General features: G+C 32.2%; 1 protein-coding gene across 1 annotated transcript; it reads left to right on the forward strand.

Moving 5' to 3' along the window:
* The first annotated feature begins 126 nt into the window (after window positions 1-126).
* On the forward strand, window positions 127-13,164 carry LOC127731113 (transmembrane ascorbate-dependent reductase CYB561-like). The gene is made up of 5 exons (XM_052239984.1): window positions 127-218; window positions 1,336-1,565; window positions 5,692-5,900; window positions 7,380-7,573; window positions 8,376-13,164. The coding sequence occupies exons 2-5, from the start codon at window positions 1,346-1,348 to the stop codon at window positions 8,527-8,529; spliced, it is 777 nt and encodes a 258-aa protein (XP_052095944.1). The 5' UTR covers window positions 127-218; window positions 1,336-1,345; the 3' UTR covers window positions 8,530-13,164.
* The last annotated feature ends 4,621 nt before the right edge of the window (window positions 13,165-17,785 follow it).

Raw genomic sequence — 17,785 nt, forward strand, 5'->3', positions numbered from 1 at the left:
TCTGTAATTATATTTCTTGATTAAAAACTGACTACATGTTCTTTTAAAACCTTTTTTGAACAAATTTATAACAATTGTCTTTGTGAAGTGTTATTCTTTAGTTGTATCTGCTGTTCGGAGTATATCTAGAGACACCTGCTCTTTATGGATTGTTTACGTTTAGGCACAGAAGTTCGGTGAATATTTGTAATCATTTTCCACCGGCCGGTTGAGCATTTGTAAGATTTATTTACTAAGCATTAACATTCTATTAAGGTTTAAAAATTGATTTTAAAACGATTCGTTCATGTCAGATTTAAAAATACATAGACATTATATTTTTAATATTCTGTTCAGTTACATATCTGAATGGTGGTGAAGTACCTTGATTTTGTGTACATATTTTTTCCCTTGCTGCATGACGTTTTTTTTGTTATCCCTTCGTAAAAATTGTATAAAATAATTTAAAATGTGATATTTTGGTTTGATTTTAAAGCTGGAAATGTGAACATATGGTGAGAGTTTGAAATTATGTTAATGAGGATGTTTAATTTAGGCATGTAAGGTTACAGGGTGCTAGGCCTAGAGATTCTTAAACACTACTCAAAATAGCATACAATAGTAAAAATAGTACACAGAATTACATTACAGAAAGTCATAAAGGTCACAGTTATGAGTTTAAATTTGATATGTACTATCCTGGGTGGTAATTTTTTTGTCTCGTAAGTCAGTTCATGTAAAGTTGTGGTAACAAAATCAATAGACTTATAGGACGAATGAAATAACCAGACTTCAGCATGTTCAGGGTAACTGCTTTCAAGTTTGTAAAATTTTTTGGTGTTATATACTAATTTGTGTCCTGGAAATCATGGAAAAGGTGGAATAATTGGTAGGCAAGGAAAATTGAATATGTTTATCAACCGAAAAAAGGACTCCAGGAGTGTGTTTTACAACTAAGAAATGCCATTCAAACCAATTGCAGTAAACCACTTCACAGCATTCCCAAAAGCAGACAGGAGTGGTAGCTGTTCATTTAAAAATTGTATAGAATTACGAAAAAGTAGATCAATAAATTTAGGAAAAAAATAATCTATACAAGGCTCCGTGTTGAAGGCCGTATACTTTAACCTATAATTGTTTACTTTTTACACATTGATAGTTGGATGGAGAGTTGTCTCATTGGCACTCATACTACATCTTCTTTTTTTTATATGGTACATAAACTGTACACTGATTGTGACTGACATTGTCTTTACATCATATGTGCTTGGTAATCAAGGTCATTCATACCTCAAGTACAAAATGTATGATGCATAAACATGTACGGGAAGTAACATGTCCATTTTTGTTCTTCAGATAAACAAATATGGAGAGGTTTGACAAAGAACCAGAACAGGGAGGGAGAATGTGCTGGTTTACTGCACTGGTTCTAGCTGTACAGATTTTAGGACTATCAGCAGTAATTATTGTGGCTGTGTGGATGGGACACTTCAGGGGTGGATTTGCTTGGCAGAGTGATCCAGCAAAAGAATTTAATTTTCATCCAGTGTTCATGGTGATTGGGATGATCTTTCTGTATAGTGATGGTAAGTGTATCTTTTATAGAGTGTGCAACAACAAAAAACAGCTACCAAATGTACATACATGTACATGTAGTTAAAAATTAAGTAGCAAAATGTTTTACAAGTGCAATACCAACTTTTTATTCATTCAAAAACAAAACTGCTGTTCTCGCTAAAAATTTAATTGGGATTGCAACAATTAAAAACCGTTCCAAACTGTGTTGTTGCTGATATTTCTGAACATGTGATGTCTAAATAACAGTTAGAGATTAAATATTAATAGTTCAGTTCAGTTTCATGTATTTCCTCCATTAATAGTGAAGCACTAACCTAGGGTAAATAAATTTTGCTACTTTACTTTTTAATGTTGGTATATGAAGTTAATTTACATGAGACCAATATGCTGTAATGCACCAGCAGTATACATTTTGTAGTTGGTTTTTCTTTTGTGTTTTGTTTAATACGTAAGAATTAATATCATTATACATCCATAATTTCTTCCAGAATAGTATTTCTTTTATTTCTGTTTCAAAGCAGTTTTTAAAGACTTCTAGTTAAACCAAATGAAATTTAAAATCTGTGCTACTCCAATCACAACCTTATCTGCCAATCCAATTGATACCAAATCTGCCAATCCTATTAATATAAAGTCTGCCCTACTCCGATCACAACCTTTATATTGATACCAATCTGCCAATCCTATTGATACTAAGTCTGTCCTACTCCAATCACAACCTCATTGATACCAAATCTGCCAATCCTATTGATACTAAGTCTGTCCTACTTCAATCACAACCTCATTGATACCAAATCTGTCAATCCTATTGATACTAAGTCTGTCCTACTCCAATCACAACCTCACTGACACCAAATCTGTCAATCCTATTGATACTAAGTTTGTCCTACTCCGATCACAACCTCAATGACACCAAATCTGCCAATCCTATTGATACTAAGTCTGTCCTACTCCAATCACAACCTCATTGATACCAAATCTGCCAATCCTATTGATATTAAGTCTGTCCTACTCCAATCACAACCTCATTGATACATGTACCAAATCTGTCAATCCTATTGATACTAAGTCTGTCCTACTCCAATCACAACCTCATTGATACCAAATCTGCCAATCCTATTGATACTAAGTCTGCCCTACTCCAATCACAACTTCATTGATACCAAATCTGCCAATCCTATTGATACTTAGTTTGTCCTACTACGATCACAACCTTTATATTGATGGCAATGGCTATGATAACCTGCAAAAAGTAACAATAAGAAATAATTATTGTTACTTCCTAGACTAATTGCAGAAATGTATTTCTGGATAGAGACCCAAATTCGTACAGAAATTGCAGGTAACAATAATATAATTTTATTTCATTTAAAATTATATTATTGTTACCTGCAAGTATTGTTACGCGCAAAATATATTTGAAGATAGGCACTGATCTAAAAAATGTTTGATTTGCGTGCAATTTGTGAAACAACTTTAAACAATAAAATTATGATGTAAAAAAAACTTTAACATGGTTAAACTTCCAGATGTATTGACCTATATGATGTTCACTTTTGCCAAACGGAGTCGATTAAAATAACTTACTATAGACGACTTTTGAATTCATTGACTCTTCTGTCAATGTCACAATGCTTATGCTTATGCTATCACAGTAAGCACTGATTGTTTGATGATTTCATTTACACAGATTGACCTCGGATCGAACCGTGTAACTCATTCATTAAAAAAAAAACCTCGAGATTAGTGTATTTAGAATGGAACTGCTTAGTGTACGGTATAGACGTATGGATCTATAGTTTATGACCGGTGTATGGAGTGGTACAAATTTATGTACCTCCTGAAGTGTGTTGGCCTGAAAATGCCACCTTAGGCTACATACTGGATGTGCAAGAATTACCACCAAAATAAATAGCTTACTATTGTAAATGTGCTATTTTTATGCCCCCGCCGTAGCGGTGGGGCATTAAGTTTTACCCTTGTCCGTCCGTACATCCTACGTCCCAAAATTGGTTTCTGTTCTCTAACTTGAGTTTGCCTCAACCAAATGTTATGAAACTTATACACAATGCTTATTATCACAAAACACAGATCAAGTTTGAATTTCGGCGGCGTCACTTTAACCGTTCTAGAGTTATGCCCCTATATAAATGGAAAAATTGCAAAATTTTTAGTTTCCATTCTCTAACTTAAGTTTGCCTCAACCAAATGTTATGAAACTTATACACACTGCTTATTACCACAAAACACAGATCAAATTCAATATTGGTGGCGTCACTTTAACTGTTCTAGAGTTATGCCCCTTTATAAATGGAAAAATTGCAAAATTTTTATTTTCTTCTAAATATCAAGTAATTTTTAAAATTGGAGTTATCTTCCTTTGTCCATGATTATAATTGAATCAACTACAATCAATGCTTTATACAATGCAATGTTTAATTTTGACTTCCACTGATAAAACACAGATCAAGTTGAATTTGGGTAGTGTCACTTTAACCATTATTGAGTTATGCCCTTTATAAATCGAAAGATTGCAAAATTTTTAGTTTCCATTCTGTAACTTAAGTTTGCCGCAACCAAACATTATGAAACTTATACACAATATTCATTACAACAAAACTAAAATCAAGTACAAATTTTTTGTTTCCGTTTTCTAACTTTAGTTTGCCTCAACCAAATGTTATGAAACTTATACACAATGCTTATTACTACTTAATACAGATTAATTACAAAATTTGGTGGCGACACTTTTACCATTCTTGAGGGATGTCCCTTTATAAACATAAAAATTGCTGAATTTTTTCGTTTCCGTTCTCTAACTTTAGTTTGTCTCAACCAAATGTTATAAAACTTATACACAACCGTTCTAGAGTTATGCGTGTTTACAAATAGAAAAATTGCTGAATTTTTAGTTTCTGTTCTCTACTAAAGTTAGCCTCAACCAAATGTTATGAGACTTACACACAATGCTTATTACCACAAAACTCAGATCAAATTCAAATTTGGGTAGCGTCACTTTTACCGTTCTTCAGTTATGTCCCTTTATAACTATATGATATGCAAGCGGGGGCATCATCTGTGTCCACATGTAGACACTATCCACATTTATTTAATCAATACTTTGTTCAATAAATAATTTTCTATTAAGTCATATCAATTTTTTCAAATATGTAAAACAACTTATACGGGACAATGACAAGAAGACAGTACAAAGTATCCCAATGCTGCACATTGAAAAGACATCATTTGTAAATGGAAAATTTTGAGGGTAACAATAACTTCAGGTAACAATAAAAAACAAAATTATTGTTACCTGCAATTTCCGTATGATATCGGGTTCCTGTCAGGAGACACATTTCGGCAATTAGTCTCGAAAGTAACAATGATTATTTCTTATTGTTACTTTTTGCGGGTAATCGTAGCCAGTACCTATATTGATACCAAATCTGACAATGATATTGATACTAAGACTGCCATACTCCAACCACAACCATATTTTGGTACTACATCTATATATTTCTAGAAAGATGTTCATGACATTCATGAAATAAGATTTAAAAAAAATAGTAATGTCAGGAAAAAATGGTTTTGGTTAGATGTGTTTATTATAAGTTTAAATGGGCTTTCTTGGTTTGTTTTTAAATATGCAAGTTGGTGCATGAATATGCGTTTGTATATGAAGTTTCTAGATACATTAAAATATTAACCCTTGTATGAAGAATAACAATTTTACAAAGAAAAGTGAATAATAGTAGACAGCAGCTGGCTGAGGTTTTCATGTTTCGTCAGTATTCTGCAACATGAAGAAAGTTATTGCAGTGCTCCAGCTAGAAATTGAAAGGGGCATGGAGCCAGTGGAGGGCAGGGCACTTTTTAGGGTTGGGAAAGGGCACTTCTCAATTTTTTGTCTACGCTTCTGTGCGTTTTCATCGTGGCTTTTTATCAGTCACATGTTTACATTGTATATATTACTGTATATGTTGACAATAAAGATTGTATAAGTTGTTGGTGATTATTAATTATATTATAAAATCTGCAAAACATGATTTAACATTCATTGACATTGTTTGTGACTGTGTAGGAAACAGGCTCAGTAAGTAAATTTTGAATGTCAGTAATATTTTTCAATTTCAGGTATTCTTGCTTATAGAGTGTTCCGTAATATGAAGAAGCTGTATATCAAGATCCTTCATGGACTGATACATCTTGGGGCCCTGATTTTTTCTGCTGTTGGTCTAAAGGCAGTATTTGACTCTCACAATCTGGCCAAAAATCCTATACCAAACATGTACAGTCTCCATAGCTGGATGGGCATTATAACTGTTGTGTTGTTTGGACTCCAGGTAAAGGACCATTAAAAATGTTTTATGGTTTGGAATCCAGGCAAAAGGAAATATATTGAAATGTTAAATTTTTGTTGAACAAAGTAACAAGTGTGTATGTTGTCTGTATTTTTTTTTTGCTTCTGGAATGTTTAATTTATTTAAGCTTGCCAGTGCAATAAAAAAAAAATAGATGAGTAAAATAATGGTAGAAAATTTTTCCATATTGACTAGTACAAAATGTAACTAATTCTGAGATAACATTTTTGTACCAATCCTTTAAATTTCTGTGTGTTGATCATACAATGATGATACATGTATGTAAAATAAAATAAGTATTTTATAAAACTATTAAATGATTCAGCTTTCCATAAGTCAATTTTTATGAATGATTTAAGAAATAAAGCAATCTCAAACAGAATTTTTCTTAACCATCTGTCGTTGACCATACATATCAATGTTGCATTTCTAAACTGTAAATAGAAAATAGGGTCAAAATAAACAAGGCTAAGCTCACTCAATAATTTCCATAGAATATCTCATAGATAGTTGCAGTTTAAAAGTTCCTTATTTTATATGAACATCCATAGATTCTACATGATACACTGAAAGGCATCTAAAACAATTATTATGAAAGATCCAGTAACATGACTAAGCGATACTTCTCCCTTAATAGGTATAAATTCAATGACAAAGCAAGAACCAATACAAAATAACTATTCTGTCCTATGGGTTGACAAAAAATACATCAGATGTATTAGGCAAGTAGTTGCTACAAATTACTCGTCCAGTTTTGCATGTAGTGCAAAAAGTATTGTTTTTACATTTGGTAGTTACATAATTATTTTATGTCCAGTTGCAAATATTTCATGCATATTCAGGATGAATGCAAGAAATCTGTTCATTGGTTGATATAATATATAATTAATTCTGTAAATATTTTAACATTGACTCCTGTTTAAACAGGATATTTTGTGCCTTGTATATATATATATATATATATATATATATATATGAAACTATTGAGTCTGAAGTAAAGATTATCTTATCTTATATGGTTTGAGATTTAAGTGGACTTAAGGGGCAAATAATTATGTTAGCCATTTACAAACAAGGACATAGGTTAGGTCAGAAACAATTTCTTCAAAAATACAACATAGACAACCCCAGAGATTTGTTGCAATTGTTTTTTTAATATGCAAATATTATTGCATTCCCCCAATAGCTGCTTTGATTTAATTTAAACAGTCAAACTAGATAAATGACTTCATCATGTTTTTACATACTGCACCACCATATATATAACACCCATTAATATGGACCTTTTTGTTGGTTTATATTTTCTGCATGAGAGGATTAATACTAATATGTTTATACATTGTATCTAACAAGATGACTATCACCATTTATTTATTTATATCACAGTTGCTTAATATTTTTACAATTTAAAAATAGTTAGTTTTGTGAATGGATAATATATAAATATTGTTTTTATTTCAGTGGTTAAGTGGACTAACATCCTTCCTGTTCCCTGGACTAAGTATGGGTCTGAAGAAACAGTACATGCCTCATCATGTGTTCTGGGGTATTGCTATTCTAACAATGGCTGGAGCCACAGCACTCATGGGAATAACAGAAAAAGCTCTCTTCATGATGAAAACATTTCCAGAAAATGGAAGTAAAATACCTGTTTTGTAAGTTTTAGTGAAATCATTATAGATTAATAGAGCAAAGGTAATCTGTCATTGTACAATGCTTCCAGCACATGATTATGTTATGTCCTGACGGGTTTCTGCCCTTCCTGAACCTTCTTAAATTCTTCACAAGAAAAATGATGTGGTGGTTGTTTGATACTCCTGGTATACATGGTATAAAAATAAAATTGAGAATGGAAATGGGGAATGTGTCAAAGAGACAACAACCCGACCATAGAACAGACAACAGCAGAAGGTCACCAACAGGTCTTCAATGCAGCGAGAAATTCCCGGGCCCGGAGGCGTCCTTCAGCTGGCCCCTAAACAAATATATATACTAGTTCAGTGATAATGAACGCCATACTAAACTCCAAATTGTACACAAGAAACTAAAATTAAAATACAAGACTAACAAAGGCTAGACTTGGGACAGGCGCAAAAATTATAGTATGTTTGGTTAAACTTAAGCTAAAGATTGCATGTTGAAAATCTCAAATTTAATAACGAGAGAGAAGGAGTATCATAACATTAGATTGGTACTTAGTAAAACAGCAAATCTCAAAAAGAGTGAAGACACAAAGTACATATAATGTAGAGTACTCACAAGGTGGTTCAGAGCCTAATTACAACTAATATATAAGTTATGTTTTTCCAGAATTCAGTTTAAAAGTGAAAGCAGAAGTCTGGTTGATAGATAGATATCATTGTTTATTTTTACACAATCATAAAGTCCCAATTAACATTTAATTTATAAGGTGTTGATACTATGACAATATAATAACATGACGTTTTTATTTTACAGAGACTATTCTCACAAACCACCAGAGGGAATTCTAATGAATTGTTTAGGTATCGTGATTGTTACCTTGATAGCATTGGTGATCTACATAGTAACCAGACCCGAGTACAAACGTGAGCCGTCACCAGATGAGGAGCATATAGAACTAGTTAACTGACTGGGGTTGTCTGTCCCTGGATTGGTCATTAGGAAATGTTGTAGGAGGCACTGTATATGGCTGCTGTTTGCTTTGATTACTGGATTAATTCTTTTACTTTTGATACAGAATAACTTTGTCTATAAGTTATCTGACAGTGTGTGATGTTACATGCTTTGGTGCTATAGTAACCTGATCATTAATCTATTTTGCTTATGGCTCACAAAATATAAAAAAAATCTCAAACACATATAAGATAAATAGTTTGCTGTTTAGGACATCTTGCAACATTTAAAAAATCGATATTAGACATTTCATGTGTAAAAGTACTTATCCTGACAAAACTTGACCTTTATTTTTTTTAACCAAATATGCAGTTATTATCTTAAAGGTGGCTTTCCTTCATGGATATAAGACTATAAATTTGGTGATTCAGAAGCACTTTTCTGGATTTATCCTCCTCAAGCATACTTAACTCAAAATTTTGAAAGTCAAGGATGTATGAATACTTGAATGTGTAAGGGGAGCATATGACCAAATAAGACCTGAATAGCCAAACTCATTAGTTATATAGATGATTTGGTTGAAAATAAAAAAAACATTGAATATAGATACATGTTACTGTCACTCTTTATTTCATCCTATCTTGATATAAGGGTCAAATATAGGGTCAAACTAGAATATTTTGACTAGAATGAATAATTTTGTATTACACCAATGCATTAATACATTTATATTGAACAAGACTTTTTATCTCAATATGGATTTTAACCAGGCATGTGGAATAGACATATCATTGATATTAAGCCTTTTTCATGTTAATAGTTTGTAAAGCATTTATGAACATCTTTTGCTTCCTGGTGTTTGACATGAGAATTATCGTTATCCCTATAAAACAGTTAATTCTATATAAATATGTATGGTTTATTATGTGGACATGATGTAGATTTTATTCTTTCTCATATACACATTGGTAGAAATATTCATAATGTCATTATTGATGCCAAATGTATGATGAACTTTAAAGAATGACCAGTCCAGGGGTTTAAATGGTACATTACTATAGATTTGAAAATAGAAATCTATTTTTGTTGAGTGTTGTGTAATATATTTTTGTATGTTATAAAGTTTTGTTATATTATCATGATTTTATTTACATAATATTCTATAGAAATCTAGTAATGTTTATACCTGTCCAATAACGCACTTCATAATACACAATTACATGATACCCAAATATGTATAAATAGTAAATGTGGTACCAGGTAGATATAAAATTTAAGGGGGTAAACAGTAGTTGAAAAAAGTATTTCAATTTTTGCAGAGACAGAAATAAATATATAGGAACACTTTATGGTCATGACTGCATGTCAGTGGTCAATAAATGACTGACAGTGCATTTGTATAACATTTTGAGTAGAACACTTGACCAGTTCCTGTCTTTCATTTCATTCAAGTCATTATCTTTAATTTACTTTGTTGATGAATTTTAACTTGACTGTATTGGTAATAGACATTGTTTTAATTACTTGAGGAGCAAAATCTAAAAATTAACTGTCAGATGTTTACATACTTAACTTTAATGCATCTATTTTCATTCATTCATTATCACATGAGCTGTGACAGCTCTTCCTCATTTCTTGAAGTAAAATTCAGAAAAGAAACAACACACATGACCATAGTAAAATTATTTAATATGTTTTTGTTTGATCTTTTTTCGCATCAATATTCTTTGACTTATATATTACTACTGCTTGATTAAAGAGGATATCATACAAACATTTTAAGGTCCTTAGCTAGTGTACAACAGACATGAAGAAAAGAATTTATTCTATGATAAAATTGAGAATGGAAATGGGGAATGTGTCAAAGAGACAACAACCCGACCATAGAACAGACAACAGCAGAAGGTCACCAACAGGTCTTCAATGTAGCGAGAAATTCCCGCACCCGGAGGCGTCCTTCAGCTGGCCCCTAAACAAATATATATACTAGTTCAGTGATAATGATAAGATGTTTATTAATAGTCAAAAAGTTGTAAACCTCCAAACAAACTGGTTGCAAATTTTTTGCCATTTTAATAAGTCCCTTTTATGTCTGTCCCACCTGAAACTAAAGTTGTGAAAGGTTACACAAAGCATTCCTTTCCAATGTTGATGACTTCATAAACTATTGTGGATAACTGTATCTAAATTGTATAAAACAGTGTAACAGTGGGAATTTCTATTATTGAAATTCAATAGAAAACACACCTTTCATAAGAATAATTTACAATGTGTCCTTCAGTTCTATAAAGTTATGTTGTTATCTACAGTGTGTTATCAATAAACTTTCATATTGTGCAATATTTCATAGTTCTTTTTCAAGAACTGCCTCTTTTTGTTTTTCGTATTAGCATGCCTATATTTTATGTAAACACTGTCACTAGTTAGGTAGAAAAGTATACTTTACTATATTACTGTACAATTAGGAGCAGTGCTATGTGTGTCAGATTAGTAAAACAAATTATATTTCCATCTTATTTTCAAGTAAGAATTAGAAAGGAGTTATTATAAAAGCCAATATTATATATGTAAATCTTTTTTGTCGAGCCTTCGACTTTTGTCGAAAAAGCGAGACATAGCGATCCTACATTCCGTCGGCGGCAGCGTCCACAAATATTCACTCTGTGGTTAAAGTTTTTGAAATTTTAATAACTTTCTTAAACTATCCTGGATTTCTGCCAAACTTGGACAGAAGCTTGTTTATGATCATAAGATAGTATCCAGAATTAAATTTTGTAAAAAAAAAAATCCAGTTTTTCCGTATTTTACTTATAAATGGACATAGTTTTTCTGCCAGGAAACATTACATTCACTCTGTGGTTAAAGTTTTTAAAATTTTAATAACTTTCTTAAACTATCCTTGATTTCTACCAAACTTGGACAGAAGCTTGTTTATGATCATAAGATAGTATCCAGAATTAAATTTTGTAAAAAAAAAATCCTGTTTTTTCCGTATTTTACTTATAAATGGACTTAGTTTTTCTGCTAGTTAACATGACATTCACTCTGTGGTTAAAGTTTTTTAAATTTTAATAACTTTCTTAAACTATCCTGGATTTCTACCAAACTTGGACAGAAGCTTGTTTATGATCATAAGATAGTATCCAGAAGTAAATTTGTAAAAAACAAAATTCCATTTTTTCCGTATTTAACTTATAAATGGACTTAGTTTTTCTGCCAGTTAACATGACATTCACTCTGTGGTTAAAGTTTTTAAAATTTTCATAACTTTCTTAAACTATCCTGGATTTGTACCAAACTTGGTTAGAAGCTTGTTTATGATCAAAAGCTAGTATCTTGAAGGAAATTTTTAAAAATTTTGTACCTGTTTATCAGTATTTTACTTATAAATGGACTTAGTTTTTCTTCCAGTTAACATTACATACAGTCTGCAGTTAAAGATTTAAAACATTTATTAGATTCATAAACTATCCTGGGTTTTTACCAAATTGGGACAGAAGCTTCTTACAATCAAAAGATTGTATCGAAAGTAATATTGTTATTATTTTTTTTCCTCATTTTTGTTGAGCCTGCGATTAACAGCAAAAGTAGGCGAGACACTGGGTTCCGCGGAACCCTTACGAATTTTTTTTTACTCTGTCCAAAAAACATAGTGATTTTACTGCCAAATTAGATAAGTATACTATTCAATTTGAAAATATTAGATTGTTATAAATTAGGTATTTTGCGTATATATTTCTAGCTTTTATTATCACAAACATTCACGGAGATGATATAACACATTATCTGTCACACTATTAAATTTGTTTACACAATATTCTACAGTACGAAAAGGTCAGATTCCAATTTTTTTGGGCATGTAGGCTGTAAATATGAATATAATTGATGAGTATTTTATGGATGGATTTTTGTGTTTTGTTGAAAGAAAGGATCTCTTTCATGCAATTGCTCCTGTAAAATAGGACCAGATTTTAATTATGATTTGTATGAATAGTACTGATACAAATATCTACGATGATAATCAAGATCTAAGGAATTGAACAAACATTTTTGTGGAGGAATCTAAGAGTTTGCTGATGAGGAGATTGATTTTGAAAATTTATTTTCACTTACAATATAACTTTATTGAAAATTACTGGATAATTTTAGATCTTGAAAAGTTCTTAACATTATGCAGCATGAATGTTTATTCCGTCATTTACATATATAATTAAAATCATGATAGTCTACCCAGGCGCTGTATACATTTAAAGGATATAGTATGAAAATTATGAATTTTAAAACCTTTCCATATTTTAATGTGCTTTATAAGCCAAAAATAAAAAAATATTTAATATTTTAGAGGCTATGAAATTGTGCAAATGTGATATATTATACATGCATTCATGCACTAGGCAGAGCTTTGATTATTCATGTTACATATTTATAACAATATCATATTTTGTTAATTTATTTTTGGGGTGTTTATTTGTACTACAGTTAGCTGTGGGTTATTGATTTTTGAGGTAAATCATTCTTTATCAGTTAGGCTCATTACATTAATGTCATTCCACATATTTTTTTAGTTGTTACTGTTATTATATTAAAATACTACTGTTGTTATTATATATTGTGATGCATGCATGTCAATAAACTTTAAAAAAGTTCTTAACTCAACTTTTTGTTAGAATTTACAGTCTTTGATGAGAATTGCTCGACTGTGATTATTTTCCAGCAATTTTAATGCATCGTTATTTTACATTATTTTGAACTGTGTAAGGTTTTCCACAATCAATGAATGAGGAAGTGACATATAAAGAACAAATCAAATGTATTTGGTATCCATTCCACTTGTATATAAGTAGTAAATACGATGGAAAACATCACATTACATTAAGAAATCATTGGAACAAGGTGTGTCATTCAAGGTAACACCCCTTTCAATATCATGTCTGCTTTATAAAAAGACTACAATAAGGATAAAAAGATTAGGTAAATTGTGTTATCAAGAAGATAATGACAGGGTATGTGATAAACTCTAACTTATGCTCAATCAACAAACGATTTATGTCGGCCTTCACCTACAAATTCTTGTTGAAGTAGTGTTTGGGCATGCACTTCCTGTGTTCTTTTAGATGTATGCCAGCCTTTACCTACTACCTCTTCCTGAAGTAGTTTTTTAGCAAGCACTGCCTCTGTTCCTTGGGATGTATCCAGGCCTTAACCTACAACTACAACCTCGTCCTAAAGAAGTTTTGTGCAAACACTGCCTCAGTTCCTTATGATGCATACAAGCCTTTACCTACAACCCCATGCTACAGTAGTTTTAGGGCAAACATTGCCTCTGTTCCTTTGGATGCATACAAGCCTTTACCTACGACCCCTTGCTACAGTAGTTTTAGGGCAAACATTGCCTCTGTTCCTTTGGATGTATGTCATTATTTACTTACAACCTCTTCCTTTAGTAGTAGTTTGAGGGCAAACATTGCCTCTGTTCCTTGGAATGTATGTCATTATTTACTTACAACCTCTTCCTTTAGTAGTAGTTTGAGGGCAAACATTGCCTCTGTTCCTTGGGATGTATGTCATTATTTACTTACAACCTCTTCCTTTTGTAGTAGTTTGAGGGCAAACATTGCCTCTGTTCCTTGGGATTTATGTCATTATTTACTTATAACCTCTTCCTTTAGTAGTAGTTTGAGGGCAAACATTGCCTCTGTTCCTTGGAATGTATGTCATTATTTACTTACAACCTCTTCCTTTAGTAGTAGTTTGAGGGCAAATATTGCCTCTTTTCCGGGTGTTGTTTTAAAGCTTTTACCTACAACCTTTTGCTGAAGTTGTTCTGGGTCAAGAATTGTCTATTGTTTGTTAGTCTTAATGTGCAACTTCTTGCTGAAGTAGTTTGGGGCAAGTACTGTCTTTTATTCATTGGGACATATTGCAGCCTTTACTCACAACATGAAGTTATTCTGCTTTGTTGCAAAGTAGTTTTGAGACGAGTACTACTGTTCCTTGGGATGTTTTTTATCTACAACTTCGTGCTAAAGTTGTTTTTTTGGGGCATCCACTGTCTGTTCTTTTGGATGTTTGTCAGCCATTATAAACAACCTTTTGCTGAAGTAGTTATAAAACAATCAATGCCTGTGTAACCGGAATGTATGTCAGCCTTTACAATCAAACTCTTCCGGAAATAGTTTTTGAGCAAGAATTGACTTAGTTCCTTTGGATGTATGCTAGCTTTTATTACCTAGAACATGTTCCTAAAGTTTTCGGACAAACACTGCCTCTGTTCCTTTGAATGCATACCAGCCTTTACCTACAACTTCTTGCTGAAATAGTATTGAGCAAGCACGGCATTTGTTCCTTGGGATGTATACCAGCTTTTACCTACAACATCTAGCTAAGTTAGTATTGGGCAAGCACTGTCTTTGTCTCTTTGGATGCAAGTCAGCCTTTACCTACAACCTCTTGCTGTAAAAACTTCGGGGCAAGCATTGCTTTTTTATACGACCGCAAACATTTTTTTGGGATCGTATAATGGTATGATGTCGTCGTCCGAAGACACATAGGTTTCCGGACAATAACTTTAGTTTAAGTAAATGGATCTCTATGAAATTTTTTAAAAAGGTTCAATACCACAAAAGGAAGGTTGGGATTGATTTTGGGGATGATGGTCCCAACCGTTTAGGAATTAGGGGCCCAAAACAAGCATTTTTCTAGTTTCAGGATAATATCTTGTGTATAAGTATTTCGATTGCTCTGAATTGTACCACAATGTTTATTTCTACAAGTAGAAGGTTGGGATTCAATTTAGGGGTTATGGGGCCAACAGTTTAGGAATTAAGGGCCAAAAAGGGGCCAAAAACAAGCATTTTTCTAGTTTCCAGACAATAACTTGTGTGTAAGTGTATGGATCTCTCTGACATTGTACCACAAGGTTCAATATAACAAAGGGAAGGGTGTGATTGAGTTTGGGGTTAATTGCCCCAAAATATGTAGGAATAAGGGGCCAAAAAAGGGGCAAAAACAAGCATTTTTCTAGTTTCCAGACAATAACTTGCGTGTAAGTGTATGGATCTCTCTGAAATTGTACTACAATGTTCCATACTACAAAGGAAAGGCTGGGATTGAGTTTTGGGGTTATTGCTCCAAGGGGGGTTTCAAAAAGTGTGGGGGGGGGGGATTTTTTTTCCAATTTTTATAAGGGATTCATATTTTTTTTTCAAAATTTTTCAAATTTCGAATTTTTGAAAAGTTTCAAGAAGAAATCTTCAATTGCACAGTATTGCGCAATAGTTTGTAAGATCTTTGACCCCATTTATTTTGTGTCAGAAACCTATATTATGTCAAAAATTTGATCACAATCCAAATTCAGACAGTATCAAGCTTGAATATTGTGTCCAAATTTGCCTAAACTGTTCAGGGTTCGACCTCTGCGGTCGTATCAGGCTGCGCTCAGCGAAGCATTTTTTTCCTTATGATATATACCAGCTTTACATAAGCAATTCCTGAAGTAGTTTTAGGGCAAGCACACTTCTGTTCGTTAGGGCATATTTCATCACAGCATGAACCATGCATATTCTAACCCATTTCTAGAAAGAGCTCCACATTGTATTAAGATATTTTTCACATATTATTGAACCATCTATGTGACTTAGTAAAAATAGGGAGGTCAGAGGATTAAAATACCGCGGGCAAAATGCATATGAGACAAATAAAAAACAGCAGACACACAATGGTACATACCAGTAAGAACAGATATATGTACACAGCAACCACTCCGGGAACTATTTAAAAGGATAGAAAGATAAGTTGTAGAAAACTTATTAGAAATTGATCTAAGAATATTCGGGGTCAGTGGATGCTAGTTCAAAGCCAATTCCAACTATCCAATAAACCATATTTTCACACACTAATTTTTTTTTCCAATCGATTAAGACTTCATTAACGTTCTGAGTTCTCAGAAAAGCATGGCCTTGTGCAATGCCAAAATATAAGTATCGATAGGATGTAGGACCAAAAGTGTACATAATTGTATAGCCGTACATATTTAGTTCTATTTTGATATATTAAAAACAAAATCTATTTTAGTACCGACGGAGACATGACAGCCTTACAACCTTCAACAATGAGCAAAACCCATACCACAAAGCAAGCTATAAAACACCTCATGAAAAATAATTCAAACGAGAAAACCAACGGCCTGATTAATGTACAAAAAATAAACGAAAACCAAATAAGTTAATTTAAAGGATAAACACGTGCACACGGATCGTATGTCTGTCTTACCATGCTTGATGATATGGTCATGAAACCAATTTTAAGTTCTATCGGTCAGGTTATATTTTCTGGAATAGATAAGTTTTTGTGTAACTTACAAGTTAGCAATAATTGTGTTGTGTAAATTTGTTTCTTGGAAATTATAACAAATAAATTGACGTCATTCAACACTAATCAAGTTATAGATTTTCCAACGTTATATATTTTGATGAGTGGATTTGTTCTTGAGGATGTGTGTCGGTCATGCTACCTACTTGGGAGATTTTAAATGAAGAAGTCCAGAATTAAAAAAGTTAGTCTATATATAATATGACGGACACAGCGTCATCTTGTATTTTACTGAGAATATTCAAATACTATTTCAATTTTCAGTAGTCCATCCCGTCTAAATAAACGACACCGTCGGAGTACTAAATACATACATAAATATCTATTTAAGTATTCTGATAAAATTCCGGTGTTTACACGAGTAATTGTCTTCTAGAAATAAAATATTAAATAACATACGTAGCTTTCTAAAATCATTATGATAACAATATAAATCATGTTAAAAGATTTAAATGGTTTATCATCTGTTTTATATACTGACCCTTCGTTAATCAGTTCGGATATTTTTAAATTCTAAAAATCAACAAACAAAAATCCAAATCAAAAATAAAATAACAGATTTATAAATGATTTAATCAAAGTAGATTGTGGGTTGTGTGTCAGTTAGAAACGAAACGTGGTAATCAATGACAGGAAAAGTAAAAAAAAAAAAGCACGAACATGGCAAATAAATAAAGACCCATATGATAAACAAAACGACGAGGTGATCAATGAAAGGACAAGTAACAAAACCACGACAGAAAGAAATAAAGAGAGAACTATAACCCCTGTACGATCATCTAAACGTGATGATCAATAAAGCAAAAAGCTTTAACAAATAACATGACATCTACAAATAAACAGAGAACTATAATCCCTGTACGATCATCTAAACGTGATGATCAATAAAGCAAAAAGCTTTA

This window comes from Mytilus californianus, unplaced genomic scaffold (assembly GCF_021869535.1).
Source record: "Mytilus californianus isolate M0D057914Y unplaced genomic scaffold, xbMytCali1.0.p SCAF_2, whole genome shotgun sequence".
In the NCBI taxonomy this organism is placed as follows: domain Eukaryota; kingdom Metazoa; phylum Mollusca; class Bivalvia; order Mytilida; family Mytilidae; genus Mytilus; species Mytilus californianus.